The 23,448-nt window shown below is 37.9% G+C and overlaps 1 protein-coding gene across 4 annotated transcripts in view; it reads right to left on the reverse strand.

The window, feature by feature from the left end:
• Window positions 1-23,448, reverse strand: part of LOC117424599 (protein BANP-like) — a 162,021-nt gene that overhangs the window by 75,796 nt on the left and 62,777 nt on the right. For all 4 annotated transcript variants that reach the window (XM_058992560.1, XM_034041109.3, XM_034041108.3 and 1 more), the window contains 3 exons: window positions 21,379-21,497; window positions 17,994-18,065; window positions 13,286-13,330 (listed from right to left, as the gene is read on the reverse strand). In XM_058992560.1, the coding sequence (XP_058848543.1) occupies window positions 13,286-13,330; window positions 17,994-18,065; window positions 21,379-21,497 (236 nt within the window). The remainder of the gene's footprint in view (window positions 1-13,285; window positions 13,331-17,993; window positions 18,066-21,378; window positions 21,498-23,448) is intronic.

Genomic DNA, 23,448 nt, shown 5'->3' on the forward strand with positions numbered 1-23,448 from the left:
ATGTAATCTCTGATTAAACTAGACAAAGAAATACAAATCCCAGTTTATATTTACTTTGCTCTTAGCATCACGTCTAAGTTCTCTGTACACTGAAATGTAAATATGAACTAAATATGAACTTTGAGTTCATGTTGTCCATAGAATATCCTTGAAAAATCAGGTCTTAAATCTCAAGGTCATGGTACTGAAATTCCATCTCTTCACCTTTTTGTTGTGAAAAAAAAAGGCAGATGGTATGTATGCTGACAGTGGTTTAATGAAGAGCAGGGGAACATTCCAGCATTCAAAGTAAAGTGCAGATAAAAGCTGTACACACCACCATAAGCACAAAAACTGTTTGAAAAGCAACTTGCTAGCAGCCTGGAGATACCAAAACGCAGGGGAATGAGTTTTTTGACAGTATACTTGTCATTGGTAAGGGGTTAAAACATACTGTACGCAATATTGCACATGCTGTACAGTCAGCTCTCACATATCCGTCCCTATAAAATGTTGACTTTAGTGACGGTTAAACGAGTGTGACGTATATCTGATTATTTAATCTGATCTGATGTGTATGTAGGTGAGCACGTTGTAACCTGCCCCCTACCACCCAAACAACCCCCTGCCCTGCACACACACACACACACACACACACACACTTTGTACGGAAAGAAAAAATATGACTTGGGGAACTGTACAGGGAGACATATATTGTAGCACATACTTTTCTTTTCTTTGGCACTGTTGCCGTTTAATTTCTTATTTTTTTCTTATATCTGACATATCACAAGAGATCGCTCATGGTGATGGTAGATCGCTCATGGAAGATTTGATTCAGCAGGGTCAAGGCAGGGTATTTGCAGCAATCAGTCTAAAATTTTAACTATCTGAAGACGGTCCTAGTGTTAGTTTAGTTTTTTATCCAGAGGGGTCTTTCATTGAAATGTGTTACGAGTTGGGGGAATAACGAAGCAGTAAAAGACAAGAAAAACACTGTCTTTTTTCAGGGATCACAAACAAGATAGTGTCAGAAAATACATAGCTGAAAGGACTGTTTTAAAATAAGTAGGCTTCCATTTAGATGTACTGTATTGGTTTTGTTGGTACAATATTATATTTTCAACAGAAGTAGTATTTTAATTCAGAACGACATGATTCTGAAAATATCACTTGCCAAAACAGACGACACGTGGACTGTAATACAGTACATACTTTTGAAACCAGTACATATTTTTCTAGCATTATGTAAAATTACCCATTAACGACCCAACAGCAAAATGAAATCAAAATGTTACCCACGGACAGTAATATTTAAAAGGCAATGCAGTTTAGCAAAAGATTTAAAAAAACACCAGTTTCCAGAATTAAAACAGTATCCAGAGTCAGTATTCAAAATTGCAGAATATAGTGCTCGATAAGGCCCTAATGTCACAGTTCACTTGCAAATGAAAATGCACAAAAACAACTAAAGATCACAGATTTAAAAAAAAAATGTATCACAGTATCTAAAACTGTTTAATGGTTAACTTTTACATTTCTGTGCCTTGTCTCGTTCGCTTTTTTTTTTTGGAGGAAGCGCTGTCTAACTGCACAATAAAGACAGACTGATTTGGCATGAGAAAAAAGAAAAAAGAAAACGCCAGCTGTGACGGATAAACAAGTACATTGTAATATTGAAGAGATGTGCTTTGTATCAGAAAACTGGTGACAGAGTCGGAAACCGCTTGTGACGGGTAAGTGCATTAATTTGTTACATATATATATAATGGGGATTGATTTTATTCTTAATACAAGGGCGGTAAGACACGACTGACGTGTATCTGGTAATGGATATCAGAGTGCTGACTGTATATAGCAAGAGCAGTACCATATTACTAGTTCTGCAATTCATCCTTTTTTTCTTAATTCTGTACCATGTATTAGAAGGAATAAAATACACTAAATGAACATATACCACTTTAACCTCATCTAGGAGTTCTGGTCAGAGGATAAACCACAAGAGTGGTTGACGAAATAACAGCCTTATATGTGCAGTGGCAAATATTATTATTATTATTATTATTATTATTATTATTATTATTATTATTAAGTTTGGGATTTGGCTCAAAGGACTACATAGAAAGCCTCAACAGCTATTGGTCCCCTCACTTGTTTGAAACAGGAGAGGGGACCAATATGCCCCGATTCTGACTGCACAGAAGAGATTGATTTGCAGCCTCCCTCTGTCATCCTGTGATGTCTTTCCACACCACCAGTGATTTACTCTCCGAGCTGCTGGTCTCTGCCTTGATCAGAAAGCAACTTTATAAGGTGGGCATTAACTAGCTATCAAGTTGGCTCCAATTTACAATGGCTGCAGTTACCCAGTGGAAGCCATCACGTCACTCTCAGCATTTGCTGCGGGAGCTCAGTGTCAGACACTCTGTGGTCAGGATGCAGATTTCTTTATCCTTCTTTGAAATACTGTAAGTTCTGATCTGCTCTGCAGTTAGGGTTTGGATTACAATTAATGAAAGAAAGAATGATTTCATCAGAGAATGGCTTTCGTTGTGGTGAAAGTCATTTCATTAGGGTTGGCTTCCATTCCTGAACAGAAGAAAACATGAATAAATTACACCAGCAGCCACACACAAGGGGGGTTGTGAGAGTTTGAGCAGCTACTGTACACAAGATGGCGGCTCCTACTTTGCCATAAGCAGCTTTGCTCAACCCAGTGTTGATCAAGGCGTTATGGTGACGGCTCCCAACAGCCCCATAATTCCAGTCGGAACACATATAGTGAGGGCTCTTATCTATGGCTGCAGACAACAGGGGGTGCATTGTAGCATATTCTGCTTGCTGGTAACTTTTTAAAACTCAGAAATACCACATTTATCCAAATTGGTATTTCTACCTGATGTATTTCTTACATCCATTAGAGGCAGATTGTTGCAGGGGTGGCAGGTTAGCGGTTACATTATGGTGTACTGTACCAGATGCTGTTGGAGGTTAAACATGATTCTGAGAGCTCTATTGATGATGCTTTAAACGGATACATTTAAAAAAGTAATATGATAACAAACAAATATTGATAGGTGAATTAAAACAACAGGAAGAATACATTAATTAAAGATAACTCGCACCCATACCAATTCTGTACACTTTAGCCCATAGGAGGAATTAACAAGAAAAACGTTCCAAAGTGTTGCTCTCTTGGCTACTACAACACTGATCTATTGTTTAGACAAACAAAAAGTAAACTTCTGTTTTCAATATCAACCATCTGGTTGGAGCTGACTTGCAGATGCGCTTTATGAATTAAGAGCAGGAAACAAGCTTAAGCAAAGTGACTCATGGTTGGAGCCTACAGCGGGTAGCATATTCCCTCTCGGTTTATAGCGGCCCGTGGACCCCTGAATGGAATAGCAATGGCTCGAGGAATTCCTAATATTCCCTGCTACGGGAGCTGGTTCTCACCGATTTGGGATGGCTGGGAATAGTTCAGGACTGTCTTTACAAATGGGAAGTGTCAAGAGTTTGTGTTAATAGGCAATCCATTCGACATCACTTCTCCCCAGAAAAACATCTTTGGGACAGCAGATTTGACATAAATTAATAAATCTGTGCATGTGTCCTATGAATAAATCAAAGGTCCTATATTATATGGAACTGTAGTAATTGTCTACCTCTAAACTGTATAACACTAACAACATAACAAGAACTTTTGCTGTCAAATTAAGCTCTAAAATACCAGGACCAAAAGATCTGCTTCAGTAAAGGCACTTCCAAACAGATTTATGGTGTTTATTGAAAGTGCAAAATGTTTTGTATTTGGGGCTTACTCATTTGATCAAATTAACAATTGAGAACACAAACTGAAACACAATGCATGTGCTTCAACATCCGATCCAGTGAGCACAACAATAAATTACATGCAACAAATCAACCAATCACAGTTACACATCTGTCAAAACTCCAGTACATCTTATATTGTGTACAGATGTCTTCATGTGCATGACACAAACGTCACAACACATGTTTAGGGTTAATATTAATTGCCGAGTAAAATCTTTTGGAAGGTGTCTCTTATTATAAGCGACATCATCTTGCACAGTTTGAGCTGACAGAATCCAAACTGGAGAAGATGACATCTCGAATACAATAAGAGACACCCTACACACAAAGTATTAACTTTATAATGTATTTTTAAAACAGTACAAGCTCCTTTTAGTTTGCAAATATCCATTGTGAAAGAAGCATCAGGAATAATAGCTCTCATATTTTTTTAATCCTGTATCTTCTTATGTGTACGATTGATGGATCTGAAGTCAAACTCACAAGGATTGTGGAAGTGGTTCAGTCATGCCCAGCAGGTTTCTATTGGTATGTGTGCCCACATGTCTTCAAAGGAACACAGTGTTCTGTTACATACTCATATTTGTGCTTAACGAGCAAGCTTGCATCCAACATACCAGTTGTTTACAAACAAACCAAATGCAATTCTGTTTTCCATACTGACAACAAAGGCAGACTGCTTGCATGCATCTCCTTATTTCATTTATAACCTCAAGGAAAAATGGATGGTTGTAATTGACTACAGCATTTACATTCATTTAATTTTTTTTCTCCTTATGAAAATGTTTCTTAGTTGAATTAAGTTGAAGGTTTATACACTGCTCCCACACAGGAGTGCTGCCACTGTTGCTGTGTGGGTAAGTTAGCAAATATAAAATTACCGAAACACCATCTTTTCTTCTCGCTCTACTCTATGACACCGTTCACACTACTGGGCCCATATTTAGGTCTGCAACCCTGTTCACATTTGCGTTTTTAAGGTGCCTTTGTGCAAAAGCAGGCCTAAAATGTGGCAAACTGCTTGTTTTTTTTATGGAACGATAGCCTGCACTCAGAATGGAAGAGCTACCAGGATATACAGTAATACTTTTATAGCAGATGTGTCTTATTAATATTATTTTTTTTCAGTAAAGCACAGTAACAATTTTATGGTATATATAAAAAAAACATATTGACTATTTTGACTTACTGTTATGGTGTGTAACAGGGTGACGGTTCGAGCTTACCCCCACCCACAATCACATTATTCTCGTAAGAACACAGAGGTATTTAGAATGCGGGAAACAGCAATTTGCTAGTGTTGACAGGTATAAATCTTTATTTTTGTAATGGATACTTCACTCAGATTGCAAATGACTATCAGGTTGTATACAATGACTGACATTCACAAGACAAACTCACGACTGACCACCTAATATTATTATTATTATTATTATTATTATTATTATTATTATTATTATTATTATTATTATTATTTATTTCTTAGCAGATGCCCTTATCCAGGGCGACTTACAATTGTTACAAGATAACACATTATACATTATTTCACATTATACAGATATCACATTATTTTACATACAATTACCCATTTATACAGTTGGTTTTTTACTGGAGCAATCTAGGTAAAGTACCTTGCTCAAGGGTACAACAACAGTGTCCCCCACTGGGGATTGAACCCACAACCCTTCGGTCAAGAGTCCAGAGCCCTAACCACCACTCCACACTGCTAATAGTACTACCGCTCCCTCCGAAGGAAAGACACGGCATTAAATAATGTTAAATACATTACACATGTTTCTTTTCATTTATACATATTTGTTTAACCTGCATGCATACCGTCTTTGTTTACAAACACGATCGTTAAACTATTCTATCGTTTACTCATTATTATTACCATTGTTATTATTCTCTAGTCCCTAACCATTACCAGTTAAGACTGAACATTAGCATTACCCTTTCTCTTGGAAGATTACCAAACATATGGCTATAACTAGGGCCACGGAAAATTCACGATTTCACGGAAATCGTGCATTTGACTGCCTACCGTGAAAATTATTATTTTTTTTTTACATTACTCTTCACCAGCTTTTTTCATGTAGAAATCATAGACAATTACATAGAATTGTCTGCAACAATAATAAAACTACGACTAATAATAGATCTTATCATGGTGTCAGTCTTGGATGTCACATCTTTGCCACTAGATGCAATCCCTGATTTCACAAGCTGTAGAGATGAAATTGAATCTTACAAGCACCTTGCTGCTGAAAGTGGCAAAAATGTCAATATTGTTGATTTCTGGGTGAGGTCTGAAATCAGATTCCCAAACATGGGAAAAATTGCACGCTGCTTTTTGTCAATTCCACCAAACTCTGTGGATGCAGAACAAGCAGTTTCCGCATATGGACAGGTTTTTACACCACAAAGACAAACCATGAGTGTTGAAACTGCAACAAGATGTACGATGCTGGCCTTCAACAAATAACTAGTTTGCTGGTCATGGGCCAGATAATTATTTTGTGTGCGTGCGTGTGTGTGTGTGTGCGTGCGTGCGTGTGTGCACAACACGCTAGATGGATAAAAAGTCACATACGATTTCTTCTTCTTGTTTTTCCTGTTCTTGTTCTTCAGATTATTTTGTATAGGTTGATTCGCTCAAGTAGCATGATGTTATGTGGTTTTAAAACGTCATATATAATTTAGTGTGTGTAAAGAAAAACACAATGTTTCGGTTTTGTCACTTGCACATAACCATTTTTAACATTTTGTTTTTCAAAGTCAGCATAACGCTATACAACACAGTCCGTTTAATTACTGTATGAACATAGCCTAAGTTTTAAACGTTTACAAAACTCGACAAAGTTGCCGAATTTGTCATTCAAACTTGTTTTGTTTTAATCAGTTTGTCTGCTTGTTAATTTTTTCAGCCAACACATTTAAATGACCCTTGTTTGCTACATTTTAAAAGAATGTTTTAAACATTACAATGTAAATGTTGACTCAGTAGCTACCATTAAATGTTAAAATGTTTCAGCCTCTGTGATTTTCTTTGATGCGTTATTAATTTTAATAGACTTACAATAGAAACTTACAATAGAAACTTTGAAATTTTACATTGAAATATTACAGTGAGGGTCTCGGCCTCACATGGTGCATCTTAATATTTGTGGATGAGAGCAGTATTTTATGTGTGTGTGTAAAGACGCACACTTCTGTAGCTATGTATATCATTGCGTGCAAAATAAACAATGGTGGCTGAATATGCCAAGTCGCCAGCACCATTATTGATCTTTATTGAGATCCACAATCCTGCAGTTTTTATATATATCCCTTAGTTCCTAAATAACAAGAAGAAAATCTAATTGTGACAATTTAAGTATAATTATGAATGCACTGCAGCTTGTATATTATGTGAAAGAAACAACTAACCTGCAGAGCATTCAGCTTCCTATTTACCTTTCGCGCGTCAGAGTATGGGAGTGTCTACTGAGCTATGCAACCACACTGGTCATGTGATAGGAAAAGGCCCGGATTGCAGGCCCTGGACTGCATCGAAACGCCAGCCTAAATCTGGGACAGCCGTGAGCTGCCTTTTCTTTTTTGGAGCATTCACATATGAGAAAAGGTGGCCCTGGGCAAGTGTGAATGGGGTTTATGACCACCAACAAGCAAGTATTTTGATCTGATTATTTATTTAAAATGTTGGCACTTGTGAATTTAGTTCTCATGAAAAGTAAAGGTCAACGGCACTGACTGCAGTCATGAGAGCTTTCCCTCACAGCTCTGCACCCAATCTTCACCTGAACATCTGTGTGCCTTTAATCAGTACTAGGCCTCTCTCAAGCAGAGACTGACGTGGTTTTGTGATGTGGGTTAATGTGAACTTTGGACAAAACCAAGCTTTTGTCTTGTGTCTACAGCTGTGTTCACACTGAGTCCATTTAGAGGGTTTGGTCCGCACTCTGTATGGTTGGTGTGAAGTGTGAACAACAAAGTCTGCTTGGGAAACGAACCATACCGAGTCCACCTTGGCAAATGCACCGAGTCTGGTTCACTTGCTAAACCTCAATGTGAACAACAGCTGGACTCGATCCTTTTGCATAGAGGAAACTAACTATACTAGGTAACCTGACTATGAAGTAAACATTTCGCTGTTTAGTTCATATTCTGAGGAAAGAAGTAGAGCAAAAAAAACGATAAACGTCTCGGGGAACTACATTTGGGTTACCAGACACCTTATGAAAATTTAGATTGTCACAGTCCTTAATTTTTTGCCCCTTTCAGAATCAGTAAAATTGTTAGTCATCTTGGTTTTGCTATTGTATTTTTTTTTTTTTAAGTACAAAACTGTATCAGCGTGTTCAGCAAGTTAATAGCAGAGAACTGTATTAGCTTGTGTGTTAGCGCCATTCAAAAATAAAATAGACAATCTTATTGATTATTTGTTTAATCATTTTGATTGTGTATACCATATGTTTAAATGGTAATACCTTAAAACTTCAAATAATTGCAGGTCTCAAATAATCACCTGTCTCCAATATGCACCGGGTCTGCTGGCAAATATTGTAAATAAACGCTGAGTCTCTATTAAACGCTGGGGTCTCTGTCATTGAACTGAGGGAGATGAGGAGGAGCTTGAGCATAATGAACTGCATATAAGTGACAGCGTTGAAAGTGACTCTCAGGATTATTATTAATAATAATAATAATAATAATAATAATAATAATAATAATAGAAAACCTACATGTAATGCATATTTGTTTGATGCAGTTATTATGTTATTAAATTTTGATAATTTTATATGCGCTGGGTCTGCTGGAGGCGTTTAATTGAAGTTTTACGGTAGATTAAATCTGGCTTTTTGTACTTTTAACATGTTTTGACAAGGTGAAAAATATAAAGAAAATAATGAGTTGTTATGATCTGCAATAAATTCACCAAATGTTTAATTTTTAAACTGTTATTGTGTTATTTTATATACTGTTATTTTTGTTAACGGCTTAAGATGCCTTGCAGGATGAGGCAGCAGTGTGGAGTGGTGGTTAGGGCTCTGGACTCTTGACCGGAGGGTCGTGGGTTCAATCCCAGGTGGGGGACACTACTGCTGTACACTTGAGCAAGGTACATTACCTAGATTGCTCCAGTAAAAACCCAACTGTATAAATGGGTAATTGTGCGTAAAAAATAATGTGATATCTTGTAACAATTGTAAGTCGCCCTGGATAAGGGCGTCTGCTAAGAAATAAATAATAATAAAAATAATAAATATTGTAAACATCCGGTTCTAACACCATATAAACAAGCCGAGTGCACATGCAAACTACACTGTGAACACAAAGAAACTTGGTCCTGAAAAAAATTGAAAAGGACCAAAAAAAAAACATTTAGCTCACATCCAAATGAACTCTGTCCCTTTGCAAATAAGTGTGAACAGCAAGCACATTGATACATTGTTTCAAACTAAACGAAACAAACCGAGTGTGAATGCAGCCTTAGACGCACCACCTAGCCCTTCATCTGAATGGATCTCAGTTTCCACTATGACTTTTAAATTGATAATACCACTTGCGCTTGTTTTAGCAAGTACAAATTATGCTCTTGTTGCATCAGAAACAAATCATGCGCTCAACACTTCTTACAAAAGTTGTTCGACATTTATACAAATACAATAATCAACTTTTATCAATTTAGTCTATAAAACTACAAAATGCCACCTGGAGAGACCTTCTAACATTACTGAATGACAAATGGTAGAAAATAAATACACATCAAGAAAGTTGTATAACAGCATAATTTGAGCCAAATAAAGTGCCTGCACCATATTCTTATTATTGTTTAAATCATTTTTTAACTACAATTTGACCCCCATTTTAACACCCAACTCAAGTCGCCTCACTACTGCAACCCTCATACCAATCAAGAGGACTGAAGATGAAGAAGAGAGACCTCCATTCTCAAGCCAAAAGCCTCTGCCAAGCTACTGAACCCTGTAGGCAAGGCACTGGAGACGCTATGGCCAAAGCAGCGCCTCCTACAGATCTCTAGCTAAGATAGGCAACTCAGCATTGAACCCGCATTCGCTTTTGAACTACTCTATTTATTTTCAACCTTTTCCCTGCCATACAAATCTACAATAACACTCTCTGTAAAGTTTAATTTAAGTATTATCACCTGTTTAAATAATGGGTAAAGGATATGCAAATATCAAACTTTATCTAATTAATCAAAACTTTCAGTCTTTAAGTTCACTCTTCAGGAGAAGCAGCCATAGTCTTTTATGCCAACTCTGAGAGCTGTTGGTAACACATACTGCACTGCAGCCCTATAAACTAGTTGCATCTCACGGGTTTATGATTCCACTCAGTGATAAGGCTCGTACAATTCTTTATCTGTTGTCTGGCCAGCCCGTTAGCATCTCTACTCTGCTGATGATACAGGGAGCTGTCTTGCCAGGTGTGATAACAAACATCCATCCTCTTTAAGAGGGCAGTGTTGTTCTTGTGTGCCAGTCTGTTTCATTCCACAAGTACAATGGTAACCTAAACATTATCAATTTACTGCTAATTTAGAATGAGTGGCTATTGTAGATCGCTTCCACGCTTCTATACTGGGGCAGCAGTGTGGAGTAGTGGATAGGGCTCTGGACTCTTGACCGGAGGGTTGTGGGTTCAAATCCCGGTGGGGACACTGCTGCTGTACCCTTGAGCAAGGTACTTTACCTAGATTGCTCCAGTAAAAACCCAACTGTATAAATGGGTAATTGTATGTAAAAATAATGTGATATCTTGTAACAATTGTAAGTCGCCCTGGATAAGGGCGTCAGCTAAGAAATAAATAATAATAATAATAATACTCTTATTTTATTGTTGCACCAGAAGGTGCAGCTTAATCTATGCAATAGAAGTAAAAGCAAATAACCCAAATATCTTCTGCACAATGAAAGTGAGCCCAGTGATTATATTAAGTGGTAAGAAAATACATTTTAATACCATCATACGTTTGTCTGTCTTATTTAATTCAGCACACGGAAGACTATAAATTGCCTATGGAAGATTAAAGATGCTAGTGCCTATTAAACCTAACAATTAAACACACAGAATAAACATGCGAAGATACCCAAGTGCATGGGAACTACAAAACTCAACCACCATCTTTTTAATAGGTCAGTAAGCACTCCATACATTGCAGTCTTGGAATTTTAACAGAACCACAGAGTGTCCAACAGGGAAGGTCTGCAGTGCTTTATAAGGTATGGCTGTGTAACTATCATGGTCTTAAACATTTAACAGGTTCGCGCATAATTCCCTGTGCTCATTTACACAAATCCCTAGTTTGATAGAAGGAAGCTGTTATAGGCGGTACATCCAGGTCAAAGACGACCTGTATCAAGTTTTTGCATAATTCCCATTTATAAATTCCTTTACTAATCTCTATAGGATGCTAATTTGTAAATGTCTTTAAATCAGAGAGAGTTACAGAGACTGATTTCTGCCTGCAATCAGGGATCCTAACTGGAGCCGACAGAGTCCCAGTTCAAACCAGTTTCATCTCATGCTGCTGCTAATGGAAACAAACCGGACTGATCTTTCAAACCTCTTTCAACACAGACCCAATGGCAGGTGGAAACTAACTGAGGAATACACTGTGAAGTGCAGACGGTTTAACTAACTGTAGCTAAATTACTTTATGAGTGAGCATGCTGGTTTGTTTCTACCAACCCACATCTATTCAAACATATTTAAAACTACAACAGTTTACACAAAATGCCACAATATAGTACCTTCAAGGGGGTCACCATATAAGTATATTTATTGCTTGCAAAAAGGTAGAAAATAAATATACTGATTTTGTAGTTTAAATACGTTTCTTTTTTTTTTTTTAAAAGAGTAATTTACTCTTTACCACTGTAATTAATAAAAAGCACAGGGCAGTCTAATTAAACTCCAATTAAAACAGGACTCAAACTGTGCAATGGGTCTTATTTTAAATTTTAGGTGCCTTTGTTATGCTTGAAAATGTTTTATAATACAAACCAGAATAACTGTCCTGTTCTGTGAATCAGATGGGGATTTGCAAGCGTCTCATGATCTCTACAGTTTATCAGTCTCACATGGAAGGTCTGCATCAACCTTCTCTTTGATGTTAGGAAAATGTGTCCAAGAAAAGATAACACAGAGGATGAGGGGGTCTCTCGTAACCGCATCACCATAGGGCTAGTTTTCCCTCGTAGGCAATAAAGCCTGATTCTTTTTATTTTTTCAATTTCAAAATTGGACTTGATCTGATTTTTAACTGAAAGAAAAAGCAAAAATCACGTTTGCATGCTGGTAGAGTACTGTTCTAGACACCTATCAGTTTTGCATGGTAATGTTTGAGCTAATGATCAATTGAATAGACCACAGTGTCTTTGAAAGGGGTGAATAAAAATATAATTTGCATATGTATCTATACTCTATTGTAATTGCGCACTGAGCCAAGGCATCAAAGCAGGCTTCACTCAGTTACAAAACACAACTTTGTAATTGGCCCATCCAAATAAAAGATGCTACTAATCGTAAACAAGCAAATGCACGACATGGCTTTAAAAACATAAAACAAAGCGAATCTGACAACGGGTAAGAGAAACCTTAGAATGTTTTACTAAAAAGGAAAAGCAAGGAAGGTAGCTGGTTTTAAATTTCAAGATCAGTGTTGTTTAGGCGTTCCAGGCTCTCTTGTGTGTGTGTGTGTGTGTGTGTCTTTCTCTTATTCACCACAGCTGGAGGGAGAGGTAAGGGCTTGAGAAGTAGGCCCTAGAGTTCTGGGCCATGCAGCTTGCAGACAGAGCAGCACTGAGATTCCTAGTGTTCCTGTGTGGGACAGGCAGCTCATACTGGTGGTGTTAATAATCAATCTCTCTCTGTCTCTCTCTCTGACAGCCATAGAACAGGGCTATAGTGTGTAATTGGTCCTGCTGTGTCGCTGCTGCCCTCTTTAGGACAACGAATCTTAAAGAATATGCTGTAGACAGACATGCTGGGAAAGTGAGATGCTTTGAGCAATGTACCCTCTATATTTTCACAAGCTTAAAAAATGAAGTTAAAACCAAAAACCTTCCACTAAGCTAACATGTAAAATCAAAGTAGGTAAAGACTTACAATTTAACCTAAGTTACAACTTATGCAAAGCTGGTGCAAACCAAGCCAAGCTATTTGTCCCAACTATGTTGCTAATTGAACCAAATCTCATTCCAGGCCCCAAAGCTGTTAATTAATTTTTAAACCTGGTGCAGAAATGGCCCTCCAGGACCGGAGTTGCCCAGCCCTGCTCTATGGCTGTGTCCAAGAAAAGACCAGATAAAGCTTGGAAGTTTATTTTTTAGGTTCACATGTGTGAAATGGGATTTATGTGTTTGTGACCCGAGTTCTGGAACTGGTTCCCCAAAACAGCATTCCCCTGCGAAAAGTCAGAAAGGAAAGTAAGTCTTACCTGACCATCTTGTCCGACATGCACTTGGTGTATCTGCAGGTTACCCTAAAAAATAAAACCAGAAGAGTTATTTATAATGAAACAAAAAAACACACAACACAACTAAGATTTGTCTTGCAAAATAATTTAATATGCTAGGGATGACATTCATCACACCTCATGGGATATCTTAACATAATATCGCAGTTTTTTTATTATTTTGCCAAGACATTAGATGGGCCGTGAAATACTACAGTCAGAAAGCAGAATAAGATTTTGTCTGACCTTTTATGATTATAATTTTAATTATACAATGAAGAGTTTTGGTAAATCAAGAAAATATTTGTAAGCTAGCTGTTATATGTCACATAATTTGAGCTGTGGAGCAATCCATTCATAGTTTGCGCTGTGCAACAATTCATCCATCAATCTTTTAGAACTTTTAGTAACCCTGTTTACAGAAAGCAGGGTTGAAACCGCTGAGAACCCTTATCACTTCCCACCCAGGTAGCGCAGATATAACTTTGCTGCTGATAAGAGTTCCATAGGAGCACAGCTTAACTGAAAAGCCTTTGCGCTACTGTTAATCCTGTTCTAATTCCTTCCTCCCTGCTGATCAATTCTCTTTATCAGTGAATTATTCCACGCCCCTCTCGCGGTGCAGCACATCAAAGCTGCTGAACTACTAAAGCAATAAATTCCCAGACTTGATGCTCTCCTCATGAGCCCAAGCCAAAACCAGGCACAGCATTCCCTTAGGAAGGAACTAGAAGCTCCTGGAATTGACAGTAGAGAAAGTGATTAAACGCTATTTCACTCCCTTTGATTCCTGCAAACGAGATGGCAGGATTCTGTTCCCGGATTTTTAGACAGGGCGGATCTCCTTATTACTGTAAAGCTTCTACTTCTATCATCTTGCTTTACTCAAAGATGACAAGAAGAACATACCGGTATGCAGCGTCGTCGTTAGTTAAGACTTGTTTTCTTTTTAAAGAAATTCTGGTTTAAACTGCAGAAACAAATAAGGGCATCCCAAACCTAGTTGGACTGCGAGTCCATATAAGAAGGCTGGAATAGAAAGTAAAATTTGAGTTCCACTGATTTCCATCCCAATACACTTAAAATAATTGTAATACCTTCTGGTGAGCATACAGTACCATCCTCACACTAAAGTATATTTAGATTAAAATGACCTTTTCCAGAGTAAAACTGAAGCTTCAAATTACAATTTCAAAGTTATCGTTTTCTTACTGTCCCTTCACCTTTTTTGCAACCAAACTGAGCGGCTTTTATTGCAATTACTCAAAAAAATCTGTTTTACTATTTAATATTTCCTGTGTTGCGTGCTTTGAGTTAGGCGCTGCTCTTCTATTCTGCCTTAGACACCTGTAACCCAAGCTAGATTAGCCAGTGTTTTTAAAGAAGAGCCCACAGCAGTTAAACAGGTGGCGCTGGCTCTTACTTTCAAGCCATAATAATACAGTGCTACCTCATTATAAGGCATCCTTTTAAATAACCATGTGGGTCAATAAACCTTCCAGGGGAGAAAACATCAGCAGGATTAACAAACAGTCTCTCCAAAGAAGCCATTTCTCCCTTTAAAAAAGCATCAGATAGGTCTCAGTCATATTTTCCCCCCATAGTCCCCATAGTGTTCAATCCTGAGGTAGCCAACACAAAGGGATACACAACAATTACCTTTTTTTTTGGCTCTTGAAGCATTTTTGCCTCCAATTTGGTTTTTGTGTAGATATTTGTAGACTGATGGTCTGTATGCACTACAAACAAGCTGTACAGATGTTGTTTATGTGAATTTGTGTACTGGCGCAGAACAAGCCATGGGAAATACAATAACGCAAAAAGAAAAAAAAATGACCATGAGTGTACTGCTGAAACAAATGGATTATGAGCAGCTATAATTCAGTGTGTTTAAGACCTCAGCTCATTTCTTTAGCACTTCATTGCTTGTTATGTTAATACTCATACTCAATTAACCATGTTGTATGGGCTTAATGTTTTCTTGTTCCAAATTCTGCACTCTACATACGCTAGATAAGCCCCAGCATGTGTGGATATACCCCTCTGTGTATTTTGGAAGCTGGACTTCAAAAAGCATGTTTCTCAGAAAGACACCACAGTTTCTGCGCAATTAGCTGGACCAACTTTCCTGGCAGCTTTGCTCAAGTGGAGGATGATGTGTGGTTTGACATAAATTGTCCTTCCAGTCCTACCTGCAGAAGGGGTTAACGTTTAATATGAGCTGTAAAATCCCACCGATACTTCCCAGACAAATTTAAAAAAAAAATGTTTTTTTTTCTAATTATATTTATCCTTTTGTTTAACTTTAGTGCCAATTGCCCTGGAGTCAAACTGGAAAAACTTGCAAAGCGGACTTTAAATGAGGTGCAAAAGGTGTGCTTAGTTTTGAATTAAATATTTACAGAATAAATAAGCTTCAAGTCAGACTAGACTACATATATTTCTAAACATAGATTGTACATGTTAATGGTACTAATTCTAAGCACATGCATTGCAGTTAGGGGTCACAAAATGACACGTGATAGACCCTATGATGTGGAATAAGATAAAATGGTCAGCAGTGTGGAGTAGTGGTTAGGGCTCTGGACTCTTGACTCGTGGGTTGTGGGTTCAATCCCAGATGGGGGACACTGCTGCTGTACCCTTGAGCAAGGTACTTTACCTAGATTGCTCCAGTAAAAATCCAACTGTATAAATGGGTAATTGTATGTAAAAATAATGTGTAAAAAATAATGTAATTGTATGTAAAAATAATGTGTAAAAAATAATGTAATTGTATGTAAAAATAATGTGATATCTTGTAACAATTGTAAGTTGCCCTGGATAAGGGGGTCTGCTAAGAAATAAATAATAATAATAAAAGAAGGAATATTTTGTTAAAAGGAAAAACTTCATTGAGAACAGGGGCCCATGTATTCACATCAACAATAAAAAGACCCCCATTATCTTCATTTTACCCTGAGGACCTTGACTTATGACACATTGCCAAATAAAACTGGACAACCATTTGTTACCTATTTAGAGGAACGCAAAACAAAAACGTATCCTAATAATATTTCAAATCCGCTTGAGATGTAACATAAACTAATGAGTTTAACATCAGCGATTACAAGGCATTCATTTGTCCCACCAGCTGCCTTTTCTTCCTTCAGATAAGAAAGCGGTTTCGAAACGCTGACCAAATTTCATAAGCGAGAACTCTGAATGCTTTTCAAACTAGAACAATTGAAAAGAAAACGTAATCAGCAGCACCGCCCAAAGCCAAATAGGTGAAATATTTCATTTTATTCCCTTTAAATATTAAAGCTTTCATTTATAAACCGATCACTTAATAGCGGGATACTAGAACAACTATTTTAATGAGGCCGTTGTGAACTGTTGCTGAAAGATTCATATTCTTTAATGTTTTTATATTGTTCTTTACATACATTTTTCACCCAGAGAGTCTGTGTGATGAAAAATAAAAACTGGCTTTTCATTTGTCCAAAGAAACAATGTACTTGACTGGTAATAAGGAATTCCATGGGTATTTTTGCAATTTGCGGATGAGATGTTAAATCAGTGTCCTAATGTAAGTGACTGCAGAACAGCTTTCTGTTACAAAATAATCAATGGTGTGTGCTTGAAATCATGCAGTTCACAGCCTACCTCTGTAAAGTGCTTTGTGATGGTGGTCCACTATGAAAGGCGCTATATAAAAATAAAATATATTATTAGTGGGGCCCCACTTTAAATCTTCGACATACTTCTTATTATTATTCTTTGGCACGTTACTCCTCTTACACCATTTAATCTAGAAACGCCGTTCAAACTTTAAAACATGTAGACCGGTCTGGAATAGTGTGCTTGTATACAACTTTTTGATATATTTTATACTTTTTTCAACTATTAAGCTTTTTGTCCTTTTTTGTCCATCTTTATTCACATTAATGGGACTTTTTTCAACATTCTAAAGCTCCCCATTGTTTAAAAACTCCCAGACTTCGGTGATCGCCTGAACTTCAAAACATGCAAGTTACATTTGGTTTAAATTTTAGATTTAAATCATTCCACTTTACAAGGACATAATCCACAGGTTTCCCAATAATGCATCCTCTTTAACAATGTGCTTTCAGATAACGAATTCAAGATATTCTACCCTTCACTGTGATCTGTGTAAACAGGCTGGCTGGACCCCACTGTCCTCTCCTAGACTGAAGCACTGGTGTGTGTCTGTGTACAAAGCCATACTGGGATCCATCTTATCTTAACGACTGGTTAACTCGCATTAACAGAGCTTATAAACCTTGGCATCTTTGCATGATTTCAAGCACACACCATTGATTATTTTGTAACAGAAAGCTGTTCTTGTTTTTGTAAACTTGCCGATAAGGGCTTTGATGACATATCATTTTAAGTGGATGATGTTTGTGTGATATGTAATGTTCACTTTCCGTCTTCGTGGCCAGATCTTACTTGTTCAAATGTTCTTATAACATTCACCTGCAAGACACCATGCAACTTTTAAACTTAAACAACAATATCAGTCTACCCGGCTATTTCTACCATGCTATCTGAAGAAGGCGGAAGGCGACGTGTTGAAGCTAATTATTAAAATAGTGAGTTTTCAGTTAATCAATTACTCATTATATTATATTATATATACACACACACACACACATAGAGTATGTGTGTGCGTGTGCATGCTCACCTCACTGTCCTGTGTGATCTGGACCTGCTCCCCCTGTGGTACCTGGGCAATGTGTAGGTGCCCCTGGGGAATCTGCATGGACAAAATGAGACAAAGAGCATCAGAAGATCAGAAAAACTACTGCACTTACCATCCTAAACTTCGGTCACAATTCCTGAAACCCCTTTAAACAGACATGAACAGCAGAGTATGGTAAGAGATTGATCCACAAGCCAGGGTACTGGCTCTGCTCTATAAATTCAGTTCATATTGCACTAACTGACTCTCCTGTACAGTCTATCAAGGTTTGGAGTGTGACTCTGGGAGAACTGTTAAAAGCAAGGAGTAGGGAAGCATAATGAAAGCATGGTAAAGAGCAGGCAGGCATGGTCAATTTGAAAAAGTATTAGATTTTAAATCCTGCAAGAGAAATCAACCATTTGTCAAAATTCCTGTACATCCTATCCTGATGGAATAGTTCTAAAGTTAAAAAAAACAACAACACTTTAATTCATGCAAAGCCGCGTAAATGTATTGTCTCTGCATAGTATACGATAAACTGCAAAATGATCAACACTTTTAAAAGGGGGGGTCGCCAATCATAACCACGTTAAAATAAAGATAATTTATGACACTTTAAATCCGAAAATGTAAGTTCACAACTTTAATAGCTATGAAACAGTATGGTATGCTGTTCTTCCCTGCCTATTTACTGGCAGTGCAACTAGACGCACAGAACATCAAAAAGTCTTACAATATAATGTTTTTCAGCTGCCACCTTGCATTTAGGCAACTGTTTAAATTTTATAAGCTCACTACATTTAATGAAAGTCTGGAAGCAATTTTTTACAGTGGCATCTAAACTGGAAAGTCTTCATTGTTCTGTCCCACTGTGATCAAATATCTCCTGTGCTGTGACAACTGGAGAATGTGGGAAATGTTTCTTTCATTGATTTAGGATTGGCTTCACCAGGGCTGTGTTCAATTCAGACTCTACATTGTCCCTCAACGTTTATTTCACTTAATAGCCTAAACCCCCCAGCCTGAGAAGTAGATAGTGGTTGAATACAGTCCACTTCGAGACACAATTTGGAAGTGTTTAACCCAATAGTCCATTAGCATCTCAAGCTTTTCACCTCTGAAGCCTTGTAGAATATGTTCATATGGGAGAAATATAACAAAGGTTGTTCTGGTGATACCTTTTAAATTAAATCAGCTGAATACGTATATAGAATACACTGGCAAGGTCTTGAGGTGGACATTTAAAAAAAAATGTATGAGGCTGAACTGTAAGAGGAACATTCCTTTCCTTCAGTTTCCACTTCCCAACTGAAGAAGAGTCCTTTGTGGTCTTGAAAGCGACTGTGTTTTATATGCATATTTACACAACTCTCATTGTCGTCTCAGCCAATCGGAGCATAGATTTCATTTATCACACAGCAACAGCACATACCCAACCCAAAGAATGGAAATATGCCCGCACCCATGCAGTTATACTGCTAGACGTGTAATTATAGCCATGCAGTTACACTACAGCCCCCGGATGCAATTTGTGACCTGGTTCAGTTCAAACAAAGCACATCTCAGTGTTGTCTCTAAAGCTCCCTACCCACCGCCTCAGTACTGTGCTGGACCAGCCCCCACTGAGCTCACATTATCTGCCCTTTCTAAAACTGCACAGATAGAAGGAATCGTACATTTTAATATACAAAGTGTTGCATGAATAAAATAATCAAGCAGCATCACCTGGTAACCTTAGTAACAATTATACAGTGTGTTTGGCTTGCCGTGTGTAAATATTCCCTTGGTAAGAAGCACTGCTACTCTACTTGATTATTCCATATTCAGTTGACCCAAATAAAAGGTATCCCCAAAAAACATTCTTTAATGTACCTCTAAAGGGTCTCAAATCCAGTTTGCAAGAAATTAGTCTCTACGTATCCCCCAGTGGCTATAAAACCAACACACAATTCAGCCCAGGACAGAATGACTGTGTGTGTGCCTGCCAGCAGTGAATGAAGCCAGAGCCATTGTCACTCACTGTTCACTTCACTAAATTCACCAATATTTAAAATAGAAAAAAATAAATGCATTCAGACTATGAAAAGGGGCATCTGATCCCTCTGAAAAAAAAAGTCTATCAAGCCTCAAGTCTGAGGTGCCTGTCTTTTTTATCAGCCTGAATGAAAGAGAAGTCATATTAAAGATTTCCAATCTGGAAATCCATCAAGGTCCCCTTTCTATTTAAAAAAAAAAAAAACATTCTGCAGCAACGATTGTGAATTTCAAAGGAACAAAGCTCTGTATTTCAAACAGTTTCATTTCCTCTGGAAGGAAACAATCTATTTAAAGGAAGAGAAAACATACCGTACGCATCAAACTGACAATAAGGATCGCATCAGCAGTGTCAGAGGGCACCCTGAGTGCAAACAGAACACTTTGCATTGCTTTCCTCTCGGGCCAAGTTCGCAGTGGTAATGCAGGACCATCTGCTGTTAAACAATCAGCACAAGGCACAGATGTGTTGTGTCTAGTGCAGCTCATTTCAGACCCTTTTCCATTTGCTGCAAATGGTTCTAATGTAACCCACCAGCACAGTTTACAGTAACATTGCAGATATTCACAATAAAAATGACATTAAAGTGCACAACTGGTGTTTTACTGCTGGTATTAGCTTTCACAGATAATGCCAAGGGATATGATGTGCTGTAGAGCAATGAAACTTAGCAGGGAGCAAAAGCAGACCACAAGGAAATGGATGGTATAATCAGCGCACTGCATCAAAGGGGTTGCCATTTGTTTCTAAAAAGGCTTGCGTCCTTGCGATAACAATACCCAGAGTGGAATGCCATGAAGTGCTTACCATTCCACCTAGTTCATCCCATAGATGCTCATACCAGTGGACTGGGGATTGATGACTGAAGTCTGTCTCCTTAAAGCAATCATGGACGATCTCAATGGATGGTGGTTTTCTCATTTTGAAATGTCCGCAAGGGTACACTTCGTAGGGTAAAAATGTCCCGCAACAATGTCCGAGGCATTATTTGGCCTACAAGCAGACTCAAAGGAGTCAGTCTCGTTTGCAATGCAAATGGGTGAGGGCTTATAATAAATACATTCAGCAATGAGTTTTCTCAAAATACAGATTTAAGATCCCTCTTGCTTTTGTTATGGCTCTTTTAGCCAAAAAGACTGGAGAGCTCTAATAAAAGTAGAAATGTCAGTTACCTACATCCCCTGCCAGTTTGAAGTATAAAGTGAGAGCCATCAGTATCATGAAAAGTAGGCCTACAAGCATGTAAAAAAAAACACTGACACATACCCATGTATCCCCAGATTCTGTCATACCCACGTTTCACTATTGGAGTTCTCAAGATGCAGGTAATAAAGCTGAACCTGCACTTACCACCTGCACCTGCCCGTCCTCGCCAATGCGGTGGATCTGGACTTGCTGTGTATTGGACAGGGTGTAGTGCACGGTCTGCTGGCCGTCCGTGGGAGACACGTCAGTGCTCTGAAGTCCATCTGTAAAAACCAAGGGCCTCTGTTAGCATCAAATCGTCCAGAACTTCAAATCACACTCAATCACACATACTGAGGTTACACTGTAAGGAACTGAGGCAAGCTGAAGGCATTTACAGAAACATTGAAGTTTTAACTGATCATTATGTACAACCTTTCAAAACGTATTAGGGTGAGATTAAATAACAGAGTGACCCGGATGGACTATTTGTTGTAACCCTGCTCAGACCGGCTTGCTCAATAAATATCTTGGTATTCCTGAATAGATAATCGATCATTATAAATATAAATGAATAGCCATCTTATAAGTGCAGTGGGACCCTAGAATCCATTCTGTAACGATGCAGAGCAACTGATATTTATAACACATCTTTTCCCACTCAGGTTTAAAATAGCTTGGTGAGAACCTGTGATGTCTGCAAAAAAATCAAAAAGACTGGAAAAAGCAATCAATGTCATTGTATTAATGTAAAAGGCATACCTGACATGTAGTGTTTAAATATTGTGTCTCTATATTGTTAGTCAGTCAGCTTCTGAATCCAAGATCCAGTCAGCTTCTGAATCCAAAATTACTGGTGTTTGACAAAGAACTGTCTCAATAGTTACTGACACTGCAGGCCATTCTGGGGAAAAGACTACACAACAGATTTCCATTACCAACTTCCTGAAAAGAGGCAGTCATCATTGAGAAATGATTCTGTATCCCTTTAAAAAAATAAACACCTTGCAGACCGTCATGGCTGCCCGTGGTAGTCCTATACACTATTGACAGTGTTATGGCAGGTGCTTTTTTTTGTCCCTGTGTCCCTGAATAACGACAAGTGCTTACAGTATCTTGTGCTTGTTTTTATTTTCATATAAAAACAAGAGACTAATCTTTAATCTCATAACTGAACTCCAAGGTAAGAATGCTGGTTCATAAATAATGATTAAAGCATGTTTTGGTTAAGTTCACTAATTGGTAGGATCTAGATCCAGAGAAAACAGAGAAGGGAAAAGTCTGTTAAGATAACCATCTTAACCATATTGATGTTGGCTCAGGAACAGGGTGCTTACCAGGCATCAGGGATTATTTCTATACTTGGTCAAACAAACAATGGCAGGCCTCAAAATTCCACCCACCCAATGAAGTCCACTTGATGACTGCTTGTGTGCGATTGCGTTACATTATGTCAAGATGTGTACTTCAGACAGGGTAAGCACAATAAGAGGAACCTTCCATTGCGGTATGATGAACTGTACTATCTTTTCATGACCAGCCTATCTCACAGCTTAGCGTATCATCACATTATATTTTCAAAGCATTTTCTCCAGCATATAATTAACCCTGTTCATTTTAAAACTATAGCCAAACAACAGAGTAATACAATTCTTGGAGGGCTTTCTATGATGTCAAATGTGTTTGAAGTTGAATTACTTGAGAAATTAACAACAATTACTTGGGAAATTAACAACAACATACATACAACTCCCCTAGATTGTGAGTGAGTACGTACGTATGTATGTATGTACGTATGTATGTATGTACGTATGTATGTATGTACGTACGTACAGATACGAAAAGTTACCAAAATAACTAGATAGAGTTGGATGTACTGTTGTGTTGAACTGACAGGCAGACACAAGGCATTGGCAAAATAAAAGAATTCATTCAGGCACCACTGAACATTAGGTTATTATCATAACCCTGGTTCCCTGAAATAGAAATGTAACCATTACCTCATGGGTATTAATCCTTTGATACTGTCTAAACTGACTAGATATCCCAAAGCTGCATGTACTGCCAGTGACACAGTCGCGCTCCGCCCCCAAGGGCATAAAAGAGACTGTTGACACTCAAAATGTCATCATTATTCCCTCAAGACTGCTGCAATAAGACGCAGCGACCTTGAAGGTTAATGGTTATATTTCTATTTCAGGGAACCAGGGTTATGATAATAACCTAATGTTCCCT

This window comes from Acipenser ruthenus, chromosome 19, assembly GCF_902713425.1.
Source record: "Acipenser ruthenus chromosome 19, fAciRut3.2 maternal haplotype, whole genome shotgun sequence".
In the NCBI taxonomy this organism is placed as follows: domain Eukaryota; kingdom Metazoa; phylum Chordata; class Actinopteri; order Acipenseriformes; family Acipenseridae; genus Acipenser; species Acipenser ruthenus.